This window comes from Austrofundulus limnaeus, unplaced genomic scaffold (genome assembly GCF_001266775.1).
Source record: "Austrofundulus limnaeus strain Quisiro unplaced genomic scaffold, Austrofundulus_limnaeus-1.0 Scaffold810, whole genome shotgun sequence".
In the NCBI taxonomy this organism is placed as follows: Eukaryota; Metazoa; Chordata; class Actinopteri; order Cyprinodontiformes; family Rivulidae; genus Austrofundulus; species Austrofundulus limnaeus.
Genome location: NW_013953212.1, coordinates 34,374 through 48,448, shown reverse-complemented (window position 1 = coordinate 48,448; position 14,075 = coordinate 34,374). Strand labels below are relative to the sequence as shown.

General features: G+C 38.8%; 1 protein-coding gene across 1 annotated transcript in view; it reads left to right on the top strand.

Moving 5' to 3' along the window:
• The window catches only part of LOC106532679 (nectin-1), a gene marked incomplete in the record, with an annotated part of 94,703 nt that overhangs the window by 66,257 nt on the left and 14,371 nt on the right, over window positions 1-14,075 (top strand). The window contains 1 exon segment of the mRNA XM_014028809.1: window positions 4,887-4,980. Coding sequence (XP_013884263.1) covers window positions 4,887-4,980 — 94 coding nt within the window.

The following is a 14,075-nucleotide window of genomic DNA, read 5'->3' as shown; positions in this document are numbered from 1 at the left end:
AGTTTACCCTCATCTACAGGCCAGGACTCTACAGTTTACACTTATCTACAGGCCCGGACTCTACAGTTTACCCTCATCTACAGGCCAGGACTCTACAGTTTACACTTATCTACAGGCCCGGACTCTACAGTTTACCCTCATCTACAGGCCAGGACTCTACAGTTTACACTCATCTACAGGCCAGGACTCCACAGTTTACACTCATCTACAGGCCAGCTGTCACTCTTTCAGGGATGAAGATAGATCCTTGATAGAGAGGAATGCTAGTTTGAAAGAGGAGTAAAGAAAGCTGTTGTTAAACATCGTGGACACCGTTGTCCCCCTTTTATAATGTTGTTATTGCGATGACTCAGCCCTCTGTGAACAATAGGCAACAATTAGGGCCCTAATGGTTGGTTTTAATGAACTATGTTGATTGTCATTGTTAAACCTGTTTGTCCAGCATGTAGAGGGACTGCTTATAAGACTGAAGAAGTCTCTTGGAGAAGAGATTAAACATTTTCAACTCCTCCAGAAGACCTTATCAACTTTTTTTAGATTAATGTAACAATGCTAACAACAGCATAACGAGAATTAAAAGAGAAAAGACATAAAATGGTGAAACATGGATGATACGACTTCTGAACTGGACGAGTTGCTCCAGCAGATTCCTGGAACAACCTTGGAGATTTTATTGTTCCTCCTCCCCAGAAGACTGGAGTCATAAAACAGATACAACTCAGTGCAGAACCCTCAAGCTCCTGGAGGCTAATCACCATCCAAAAAGATGTTTATGCACACAAATGTATGCATATATTATACAAGCTGCTCTGATCCATCAAACTTTTGTTCCAGTAATTATTTCCTCATCATTTCCCGCAGTCCAGCATCTGAATACAGAACATTTTGTCCAGGCAACGTTCAAGCTGGCATAGTTTCAAAATGTCTTGTGGTCATTTAAATTTCCAGACAGAATTTTAAAACATGCCTGACATGTTGGCCTCTAATGTTAGCACATCACTGTCAAGGACTAGAGCCTTATTTCCTTTTTACTATAAAACAAAAAATAAAGCAAAAGCTATTTTTCAGACTCCTAGCCACCAGAATAGGCAGAAAACACTCCTCAGAACTAATTAATGTCTGTGTTATTGTTGCATTTTCAGAAACCTTTTGCACCATTATAACAAATATAAATGAACAATTGTTTGGCAAAAACTACATTATGAGCAATCTGTTCAATAAAAAATGTTCTTGCCTCGCTGTTATGGAAGTGAGCCAAAGCTTTTCACTTCATATTTGTTGATGATATTCAGAACATCAGCATACATTATTTACATATTACTTCTGGGAGTAAACTAATAATCACAGTTTTAAAAGAGTTGCCACAGTCAGTAAAGTTAATGAAATCTCACGACTTTCCTTCCTTGTAATGCAGACCAACACGCTGTAACTATTAGACCTTTTAATGGGGCTGCCTGTGAAGGAGGAACTGTTGAAATTACTCCATAAATGCCATTTATTTTACAACTTGCTCCTTGAGTCATCGCAGCATGTTGTATGTTCAACCTTAAAACGTGGCGAAATTTAGGGAATTACACAAAACCTGTTTGCTTCAGTTCACATCTTACTGCTGGACACTGAGTGAGTTACAGGAACAGCCTGAGGGGATGAATAAATCTTAAAGTGTTACAGTTTATAACAACCTTTTTTTAAATTGTTTTGGCCATCATTTGACTCTGAAAAGCCTTTCTTAAATATGACTGGATCTAAAACGTGTCAGCAACATAATGGGGTGTGATGTTTTGGGGTTTTATTTTGTAGAGTCCCTCTAAAATATTATTCCTGGTGTGATTTATAGAAAGTTGCTAACAGCTGCTTGTTCAGCAGTTATCAGAAAATTTGATTGTTTTTCACTGCAGCTCTGCTCCAACATTAGTTCAGCATAACTGTGACAGATTGAAACCATTAAAAATCTACACCAGTCAGACCTAACGACAACTAAAATTGAAATATCTTTAGATAATTGCTAAGTTTGTTTTATTTCTTGAGTGTGCTTTTGGTAGACAATCTAATTTCAGTTTTCAGTACTTGGAAAGGGAATGTAAACTTGAGGAAGCTGGATTTCTTTCTGGAAATGCTTCAGCATCTGCAAAAACAAAAAATACCTTCCAACATCATGATTTGTTTGACTTTTGTGAACTTTTTTTGTTGTTGTTGCATTCAGAATTCGACGCAGGCTTATAAAACTGTTTTATGTTCTGAATCAATTTGTATATCTTTAGACTGAATCCTCTGAGGGACGCATAGAGTTGAGGCACAACTTTAGCTGCGCAGCACACACAAACTGTATGTTTGCTTTGGCACCTGCTAGCCTGTGCAGTAGTCGTTTTGTATGCTCTGCACAAACAGCACTTCATCAAAACATGGTTGCTACTTTTGTCGCCCTCCTCTCGGTGATGTGTCAAATGGTAGCGATGTCCTGTGACCTTACGTCCTCCTGATGCGGCGGCTTGTGTGTAACGTGATAACAAGTGTTGCAGGGTTCAATCAAGAATGGAGAGCATAACAAGGAGAACGTGGAAGTATCTCCTCATTGTTTGGTCACATTTTAAAGAGGGGCTATTGTGCAAAATTGAATTTTTGAGATTTATATCATGTTATGTCATTCCCTCGTCAAAAACATACCCTACCCCTAGAGGGTTGCTTTGACTCATTTATGATTGAGAGATCCCTGAATCTCCTGTAGCCATGTGGAGGTACCTAAACGCTTGCTGGTAAAAAGCTCCGCCTATTTACCCAAAGCTCCTCCTTGGAGGAGTCCCTAAGGGAGCTCCCGAGAGCGACAACAACAATTGCTATTTCTCAATCCAGTCATTTTCAAATTAAAAAGTGCCTTCATTGAATAAATACCAAAAAAGTTATGTTACCAAACTGAAAGGTTTTGTAAGAGCCTCTCGACTCGCTCCTTTTCTTCAGAAAACGTACTTTCTGGGTTCGACGTGGAATCATTCCAGTAAGGTTCAACTGTATTCTAAGTTGGCATTTTCAAAAACTGATCTTATTTAATGTTGCTTCTTTGATTACAACAAAACACAATGCTCCTACGCCAACATGAAGCATTGTTGTGAAGACGTGCTGAAGTGGGAGTGTTTGAAATGGTAGAAGGTTCTTAAATAGACAGAGGCCAATTTAAAGGTGTTTAGATAGACTGTGATGCAAAGAATTTTATTTTTTATAAATACAGTATTTTCATAACATAGTTACTTGATTATGGTATAGAATTGAACTACTGTATGTGCCTGGAAAATACACAATACCCCCCTTTAATAAAGCACACTGCATATAGGGTCCAAACACAAATTATTTGGCCGGGCTCTGCTTCTATGAAATGCAATCAGTCATAAGTTCCACAGGGTTGGATAAAGGTTGGAAAAAAACCGGATCAGAATAAAACCATTGCAGCTTACTTAAATATTGAATGATTGCATCCTGAGGCCATCTGGAATTGTCAGTTGTGGATGTTCATCCAGTGATTCATTTATTATGGCTTCACTGAAATCCAACCAGTGGTTTTTGATGTATTTTGTTTACGCTAACAAACACATATGCAGACACGGGCCTTTGGGCGAGAATAAGCAATGCCTTAAAATACTTCTCTGTAATCACTCTACCTGTGCAAAGTCGACTCCCCACAAACCCTGTGATTATCTTCCACACAGAAAATGGTGGGTGCTGCCATGTAGAAGAGGTAATGTGCCGCACGGAGCCTTTTCTGTACATTCGCTGAGCCTCGGTGCTGCAGGCGTGCTGAGCGGGGTGCCACACGAATCTGGCAGTGGCACGGCAGCCCCCCGTCTAGAGACAAGGTGATATGGACTGGAAATAATGAGCGTGAAAGGAAGAGTTAAGGGGTGCACTCATGCACAAATTTTCTGCACATTAAAACGCCGGCATGGCCTTGCGGAAAGGTCATGTTATTCAATAAGGACGTGAACCTTTGCGAATGGGAGGCGGGAGGAGTCGGAGATAATGCGTGTAGGTACACAGCTTAGTATCTGCGCTGCACTTCATTATCTTTCATCACCGCTGATATCGTTTCAGTGTGCGGCAGATGACATCTGACTGCCAGCGTGTTGGAGGGAAGGGATTTTCTTTGTAATCGTTGTGTTGCTGCAACCTTCCTGCATTCCTGTCTGAAATAATTACCCAGATTCACATCAAACCATTTCAACATCAAGCTTTCAATTACTGACGTCTCTCCTGTTCACAATTTAATTTTCTCTTTCTATAATCAGATCAGATTACGACAGAAAATATTGCGCCGTCGATTTGAAGAAAAGGTTTCAGAATGGGAGGATGGAAATTAACGCAACTGATGAGGGTTGACTCTTCCCCAGGTGTTCCGTCAGAGAGGAGGGGTGGGCCTTGGGATTAGGGGTGTTAGTTCTGGTGATTTAGAGAAAGGTTGAGAGCAGAGAGCGGCTGCTGAACTCTGTCCGTGTCACAGCTCAGGACGACACGGCTAAAACAAACAGCGGCTGCACAGTGTTTGTCCACGAGGTGTGCTGGATGAGATTCAGTCCACCCTGAGGACTTGACTCACACATGCCCTTCTCCCTGCCCCTGTACCCTACCCCTCCAACCCCCCCCATCCCCTCACCTCAGTGTCCAATTACAGCCTGCTCTCATTAGCACAGTGTCTCTCCAGCGAGAGTCTATGCAAGGGCAGGGATGGCTGCAACAAAACCACCAGCGCCAGATCTTTCCAAACCCAAGGAAAGAGTGAAAAAGGCAAGTGCAGGCAGGACTTCTCATTATAGAGTGCTGTAGAAGGTGAGGGGGGACCTAAAGAGTGGCGATTCCTCGGCGTGCTGAATGTCATGTTGTCTTTTTTGCTCTCTTAACAGGACCGACCTCCCGCCCGCTCACAAGCCTGCCCCGCCGCCACCGAAAAAGAAGAACAGCGACATGAAGGGTCACATGACATCCGACGACATCCAGGCAAGCCTAATTTTCACATCATTATCTCTAATCAACATGTCTTTCCAATCCGTCACACTTTTAAGTTAACATAATTTTAAGAACATCAAAAAGTTGTGATAAAACAATCATATCATTCCAGAACTATTGGCTTTTCCATTTTTATGGTTTGGTTCAATATTTTAGTGTCACAGGTCGATTTTTTTTCCATACAAAAAAGAGAAATGTCCATGCCCTTCTTAACTTGTAATTTATTGAAATTAATTCTGAACATTTGTTTAACCTCAAAAGTAGTTTTTCCATTATATGTTGCTGAAACAGCAAGTTTCTCACTAGATCTGTGCTCCACAATGTAGCTTAGGTGGAGTAGTTCAACACAGATCCACTGATCCTTCAACACAGAGCATCTTCAGAAGACAAGCTGATAAAATAAATGCTAAAAGTCCTTATTGTTCCATACATAGTGTATATTGAACCTAAAGCACTGTATTGTATGGTCTGATTGTTGCACCTCTAGTATTCATGCAGCTAAAAAAAGAGCCTCGCTGAACCTTGCCCTTTTGATTTTCTTATAACGATTTCAGTTTGTGTCATCTTGATTTCACGGCTGGTGTTTTAATCATTGTAGAGTAAAATGTTAAGTTAATCAAATGTGAACTTGTTTTTCCTTCTCGTGTACAGTTTCAGTCACAACTGTCAGAGCTAGCTTGTTTCAAAGGCAGTTCAGTCACAGAACAGTTAGCTGCAAGTGTCTGAATGTCTTAATATAGAAAAGTGTCAGAGTGAAACTGATGACATGTATGATTAGAAAAGCTTTACCAATTAAATTCTCCTTTTGAATTAACAAGCTAATGTTTGTCAGTTTTGACAATGATACTGAATCCTGTTCAGTGGTATTAATAGGTAAAATTCTGTTTTTCAATGAAAGCAATTACAGCTTTATTTATTTTTATTTTCTTAGAATGAAACTCATATGTGTAAAGCCTGTGGTTCTGGTTGCTGAATGTTTCAGTTATAATGTATAATGTGTTCACTCAATACATTTGATTTGAGCCTCGGTTGGTGAGTGGTGAAGACTGCGAAGTACCGTGCAGAGCTGGTAAACAGTTTTGTTTTTCACTATTTTTTCTTAAAACCTCAAGACCTCATCATCTCAACAAGTAATCAGACACCAACTGATTGTCAACACTGAGTGGTTTGGTGGAAAAAAAACAGCAGAAATATTTTTCTTTCTTTTTTTTCCCTTTTCCAAGGCACCAGTTTGCAAAAAAATAGTAACACACTCGCCCACACTTTCTCTGATGCAGATGTTGGAATTTTACTGTTTATCTTACAGCTGTCCTATTTACCAGTTTGATAAACAGTTCAAAGCATGCTCTACAGTATGTAGTAATGTAAAATCTAAATTTTAAAAAGCAAAAAAGACCAAATTATATATTTTTTTTACCAAACCTGCACTGAAACTGATGATTATTTCAAGGCAAAGACTTCATTTGTTTCCTTCAGAAGAGTTTAATTACCCCGTCGTTCTGTGCAACACTTTAAATCAGGTGATAGACAAACTGTAAACCTGACTGAATGCACAGGGAAACCACTCATATCACTTGTTACCGTTATCCAGTTTCAAATTGAAATCATCTTTGTTTCATGGTGTTTATTATACAGCATTTAAGTTTTAATTGTGCTCTGTGAGTACAAAGCATAAGCTATGCTAAGATACATTACAATAATGATAAGATAAGATAAGATAAGATAAGATAAGATATACACTCACCGGCCACTTTATTAGGTACACCACGCTAGTAACAGGTTGGACCCCCTTTTGCCTCAGAACTGCCTCAATTCTTCGTGGCATAGATTCAACAAGGTGCTGGAAGCATTCCTCAGAGATTTTGGTCCATATTGACATGATGGCATCACACAGTTGCCGCAGATTTGTCGGCTGCACATCCATGATGCGAATCTCCCGTTCCACCACATCCCAAAGATGCTCTATTGGATTGAGATCTGGTGACTGTGGAGGCCATTTGAGTACAGTGAACTCATTGTCATGTTCAAGAAACTAGTCTGAGATGATTCCAGCTTTATGACATGGCGCATTATCCTGCTGAAAGTAGCCATCAGATGTTGGGTACATTGTGGTCATAAAGGGATGGACATGGTCAGCAACAATACTCAGGTAGGCTGTGGCGTTGCAACGATGCTCAATTGGTACCAAGGGGCCCAAAGAGTGCCAAGAAAAGATTCCCCACACCATGACACCACCACCASCAGCCTGAACCGTTGATACAAGGCAGGATGGATCCATGCTTTCATGTTGTTGACGCCAAAGTCTGACCCTACCATCCGAATGTCGCAGCAGAAATCGAGACTCATCAGACCAGGCAACGTTTTTCCAATCTTCTCTTGTCCAATTTCGATGAGCTTGTGCAAATTGTAGCCTCAGTTTCCTGTTCTTAGCTGAAAGGAGTGCTGCTGAAGCCCATCTGCCTCAAAGATCGACGTACTGTGCGTTCAGAGATGCTCTTCTGCCTACCTTGGTTGTAACGGGTGGTTATTTGAGTCACTGTTGCCTTTCTYTCAGCTCGAACCAGTCTGCCCATTCTCCTCTGACCTCTGGCATCAACAAGGCATTTCCGCCCACAGGACTGCCGCTCACTGGATGTTTTTTCTTTTTCGGACCATTCTCTGTAAACCCTAGAGATGGTTGTGCGTGAAAATCCCAGTAGATCAGCAGTTTCTGAAATACTCAGACCAGCCCTTCTGGCACCAACAACCATGCCARGTTCAAAGGCTCTCAAATCACCTTTCTTCCCCATACTGATGCTCGGTTTGAACTGCAGGAGATTGTCTTGACCATGTCTACATGCCTAAATGCACTGAGTTGCCGCCATGTGATTGGCTGATTAGAAATTAAGTGTTAACGAGCAGTTGGACAGGTGTACCTAATAAAGTGGCCGGTGAGTGTATAATGTCTTGGTCAAATCTTGATAACAAAATCAGAAATTATGATTTTGCTCAATTTGTTATTGTCTGTCCAGCTGATGGAGTAAGAGTCATTTTGTGCTTGATAAAGCTTATTTGCAGAAGTGGTCACCTTAAATCAGGTTGACTTCCAAAGTTTATCAGTTGTGAATGGTAGGTCTGACTTTTAGCAGCTACCTGACCAATGGACCATTTGGTAGTTAGAAATCTGATAAACATAAATTTACACGGTTGTACCGATCCGATGTATTTTCTCTAAACTGAATTGTGTTAAATTTTCTTTTAGGATCATAAATGTTATTTTTCATAAATATCTAAATGTGCTTTTTGAGCTTATTGAGCTTGAATAATTCCAATAGCATTTTCATATAGCAACCTCAGCTTTTATCCAGTTGACCCGTGTCCCAGAAAAGCTAGGTTTCGCTAAGCACATTTCTAACTAGAAAATGGTCTATTATAGTTCAACGTGTAAAATATATGTTTTAAATGTTTTATTTTCTCAGAACTGAGATCTAGAGTTTAGGAGGAGAACTATAGAAAAGAGTGATGCACATTTCAAACATTAGTTTAAACAGCAATGCTAAAATACTGAAGCCTCGTATCTGAAGCTAAGCTAAGCTACGATACGATATGATGATATGATATGATATGATATGATATGATATGATATGATATGATATGATATGATATGATATGAGATGAGATGAGATGAGTCGATACGATATGATACGATACAATACGATACGATACAATAAAATACAATATGATACGATACGGTACGGTACGATACAATACTATACGATACGACACAACAAGACAAGACATGCTACGATAAGCTAAGCTAAGATATGATATGACAAGCTAAGCTACAATAAGATAATATGTGATACAATAAGATACGATATGATAAGCTAAGCTGTGATAAGCTAAGATAAGATACAATAAACAAAACTAAGCTAAGCTGAGATAAGACAGGATAAGCTATACTAAGATACATTACAATACAATAATAAGATAAGATAAGATAAGATAAGATAAGATAAGATAAGATAAGATAAGATAAGATAAGATAAGATAAAATGTATTGTCTCTGGGGTCTTTTTAGTTGTATTGTGTCTTTACTTGGAAACAACACAACATTTTCATTTCACAGAAATGGGGGAGGGGTGCCGTCACCGCCTCCTGGGGCATGACTCATCACCCTTGCAACCAAACAAGCTGGTCTGACAAGTTAACATGAAATTAGAGCAGCTTGTTAACACTGTATGTGTAATTAGGGACATGCTCAGCTTTGCCAGATGATAGACTATAATAAGTTGTGCTTATATAAAATTTTGGATGAAACCAGCATGGCCAAAATAAGACTCCAGGGGGGTTTCACTGTGACCTTTAAAACCTCATGCTATTGGTTCATCTACAGCATCAAATAAATGTTATATGCAGAGAGAACAGGAAGTGTGCAGGTGCTACAATAAAGTTGCTGTAAGTTTGTTTTAGGATTAACAAAAGTTGAAATACTCCCTACTTGGTAATATGTAGAAGAAAAAAAGGTCCGTTAGAGTTTAGATATTTAATTATTGTCTTGACTGTCATACTGGGAAGCAGGTGTTTTAAAAGTTTTATGATACTTTGACTCAGAAAGTCAAACAGCTGGACATCTGGACTCTGAATAATGTAGACTGAGAAGCACCGGGCTTGTTCTCTCCCTGCAGAACTATTGTGCAGAAATTATTGATAAAGTTATCGTATTTCCTCTGCAGTGAGACAAAAAAAAGTTAAGACTCAGACCTATTGTGCAATGTTTTGTTGCCTTAGAATAAAGATATTTTGCAGGTTAATTACATATTTGATTCATTTTAGCCAGTGATGCTAAAACAGTAGCATTAGCATTAGCAGGTCATGAATCAATGAGTCAGAATTAAAACAGATATTATTATATTACAGTGATTCAGGTATTAAATATCCTACATAAAGCAAAAATAATAAAACAATAACTCTTCAACTTTTATTAAGCCAGAGTCGATTTTACTTACCCCAAACTAAATTAAGACATTATCTGAGTAAAACTTTTAAATAACAAATTAAAAATATGTATTTATATCTCCTTTTCCCTTTTCTCTGCTCAGCTGTTTCCTGCCTGAAAGCCTGTCAGTCATCCTGATGAGCAGCTTCCTTAAATGACACTGAGATAATCAGCATCTGTACAGCTACCAGGCGACTTGTAATGACACAGTGCTAATTATTACTCACTGTACTTTTGAGCTGCTGCAAGTTTTTCTTTGAAAAAACTTTTTGTGGAATGTTATGGACAAATTTACTTTATTTTAGTGGTGTGTGTGCTCACCAAATCAAAGCATCACAGTATCAATTTAAAAAAATCAAACAAAACACCCAGCCCCCAAAAAATGGCAACATGAGTTTTTTCATTGGAGAACAGTGTTTAGGTTGGTGCTGTTTGTCAAAACAAAATCCATATGAGAACCCGAGAGGCCAACTTTAATCGTATTCACCTCACCTGTCAACAGCTTTTATGTTGTAGTTAATTAGTGTTTGATTAATTACCGTCAAATTCACAATGAAGTTTTCAACACTTTGTCATTAGGTTAAAATGAAAAATCTGAAAACTTTAGATGCTGCCGCTTTGTCCCAGAATGAGCCGTTTGATGACTCAGCAGAACTTTGGCAGCTTCTGTGTTTTACCATCATTTTCTAGCGTCAGTTAAAAAAACATCATTATCAGGTGTGCACTACGTGAAAGAATACCTCTGTGTTGCTTCTTGATGAAAGGTCAAACTAAAAGAAAATGTATTTTTCCATGTGTGTCATTGTCATAAAAAAAACGGACAGATTTTCATCAAAATTTAGGAAATTTTTCATTGGCTGTACGCAGTGGTGGGCACAGTTCCCCTAAAGCACTAATAGGGGAACTAATTTCCTGATTAATGCTTTAAGGTTTTTTCTTATTTTAAAATTTATTAGTGGATTAGCACGTGCTAAATGTATAGGTTAAATTTAGAAGCACTAACTGAGGTCTATAATTGTTATTGATCAATGTTGACATCAACAGCTGTTGCTCATTTTGTTCATATACTGTAAGTGTCACATATCCACCAGGTGACATATTGACAATATATGTGACATTATATGAACTCAAAAAAGGCTGTGGAATATCAGTGATAAGGCTTCAGAGAGCTACATGGCAACATGTGACTCATGTTGTCTGTTGAAGAATGTTCATGGGTTGACTGGGTTATTTTAGTGCTTCAGAATTAGCTTTTGCTACATTTTCAGTGCTTTAGTGCTTTAGAATTAGGGGACCTAAATATTTAAGTTAGTGCTTCAGGGCTAATGGAACCAAATTTTAGATCAGTGCTGCCCACCACTGGCTGTACATTTATAATTAAACACTCTTTGGAGTCAACCAAATTCAAGATGGCTGCCACGGCCAAACAAGCTTAGAAAATGTATAAATTGAGAATAACGTCGTTTTACAGCAACAGTGCTTAATCTTGATGTGGTTGTATCTTAGAAAAAAGTGCTACTCTTTGTGAAAGGCCTTAGCTTAAAACTTTAGGTATATTGTTGGTGTCAACCCCATTTGTCTGTTAGCAAAATATGTCATGAACCACTGTCAGTTTGTAGTTTCAAGACACGTGGTTTAGTTTTACCACAATCAAGTAACAATACCTGTGTTTCCATTGCAAATGTGCAAAAAACTTTGTCGATATTCTGTTAATGTTGAAAAACACAGTTTTGCAATTGCGGTGTTTTCATTAAGTAAAAATGCTATTAAAGTCACGTGGATATGTTTGTTCTCATGATAAGTCATTACAAACATGGTGGCAATGGATGTAAACAAATAGCATTTTGCTACCACGACACTAGCGCTCATCATCAGAGGAGACATCGGCGTCTTATCGAGGCTTTCGAGTGACAAGCCCCTTATACTTGGGAGCGGCGACGTATGCTGTGTTTTTGGGAAAATGTAGTAGGTGAGTTTAATACTTGGTGATTTTACTACTAGTTTTACTTCCTGTTGTCTTCTTCTTCGTCGTCTTTTTCACCAGTAGAAACAGACGGTTGTTGATCACGTGACTCCCGTGATGCGAAAAAAAAAGTGTTCCCATTACAGTTTTGTGAAATACATCAATTTTGATACGGCCAAAAACCACTTCTTCCTAGTGCAAAACCACTTTGTCGAAAACATTTTTTTTCCAAAATTGACGTGTTTCCACTGAGTAAATTTATTTTTGAAATTCGAATTTGCGCATTTACATGGTCAATGGAAACGCAGCTTGTGTTACCTTCAGTTGTTTTGAAAATGCTCTCAGAATCCCTGCAACCATCTATCATTTGGAGTCAAGAGTTCAAAATGGCCACCACAGAAAAACCTTATTATCAAACTCAAAGCAGCTTTAATGCAATTAGTTTGACAAATATTGAGCTTAAGTTTATTGTGAACAAATTTTGTTACATTGCATCATCTTTCAAGGTTTGACCAAGACAAATAACCTTGTATAAGCCACTCCTGCTGCTGCTCAGTTGGCTAAAAAAACAACCAATATGCTTTAGCATTGATCTCCTATTTAAAGAAAACCTGGTTAAAGCAGGCAATGAACAGACGAGTTATCCAACCCTCTGCAATGTTTCAATGCAACCTAAAAAACTTTAGATGGATGGTGTGTCCATGCATGAGAAGCCTTGGCTCGGCTGACCTGCAGAGAAATATGTTTACCTGATGCAGAAACCATGTAACCGGCCTGAAAGTATGCCGCTCTGAGAGCCAAATGGACGACATCCATCCAGAAGGCCAAAGCATTTATTGTTTGAACAAGTCTTACCTCAGTCTAATTGCATCTGAAGTCTGGTGGCTCAGCTCCCCGTATGACCACTCAGGCATTTAATTCTTCACCTTTTGACGAGAAAAAAGGTCCCGGTACCCAAGTGTGTATTGACTGGAGTACAACAGCTACTGCTGACTGGAAGAAAAAGAGAATCAAAGGGCACCGGGCAGCCTTTTGATCCCAAAAATTGAACAGCACATTGTTGTGGAGTGAAAATGTGTTGTTCAAATACTATTATATGACTCACTTCTAATGAGAACTTTATTGTTCTTTCTTACTTTGACTCAATTCATTCTGTGCTTTTCATATCAAACTTCATACAGTTATTTAATTGAGGTTTTGAGAGCTGTTAGAGTAATAATTAACGCCTTTCTGTCATGATGTTCTTTCAGAGCCTGTTGTGAGTACGCCATCTTAAAAACCCCTAAAAAGCCCTTCTCTGTCAGAGGCCTCCAACTCTGCAGGGTGAAAGATCCATTAGTCGTTCACTGTGGGGTAAATTTACGAGAGACCACATGTTGAAAAAGAAAATTATGTGCCTCTCTGTACACGCTGCGCCTGCTCCACCGCAGATGAAACAGCTAAAAGGTTGAATTCTAAAGATAAACCTGCACAGATATGACCTCACTCCAGCTCGTAATAAAATCTTGGAACAAACACAAAAACTTTTTTTTTATTGTTTGTATGCATTTTTAAGATTTAATTGGTTTATGTTCGAAATAAAAGCTTCACAGATTCATAGATTGTGCTGTTTCACAAGGATTTATGTAGCCACGTGTGCAGTTTTAATCAAATCAAATAAAGAAAACAAATGTAGGAACATAATCTTCATTAAAAAAAACAACTTCATATCAAAAGACAGCATAAATAAATCAAAATTAATATGACATCTGATGTCTATTGACAAATTAATGTATCTTTTATGAGATCTTTGGTTAGAAATCAGCTGCAGTGTGAAAGGTCTTTGCAGGATTTGATGTTTATGCTTCCACATAAACACCTGAAGCCAGGATTGAGACCGGCTGTGTCTCGGTGCGATTTCTGCCTCTTCTGGTTCTGCAAAGCTTTATGACCGATCAGAGGCAGCTCAGAGACAGAACTGGTCTTTGCAGCCATTTTGCAGAACTGTTTTGTGAAGCTAGGACTCTGGTCGTGACAACGTCATGGAAAGTTAGCATCGACGTGATAACTGTGGCAGTAGCTTGACCTTCAAGCTGTTGATGTAGTTCAAGAGACTCAAACCCAGGACTTGGTGTGACACAAACAGTTCATGGTGTTATATATATA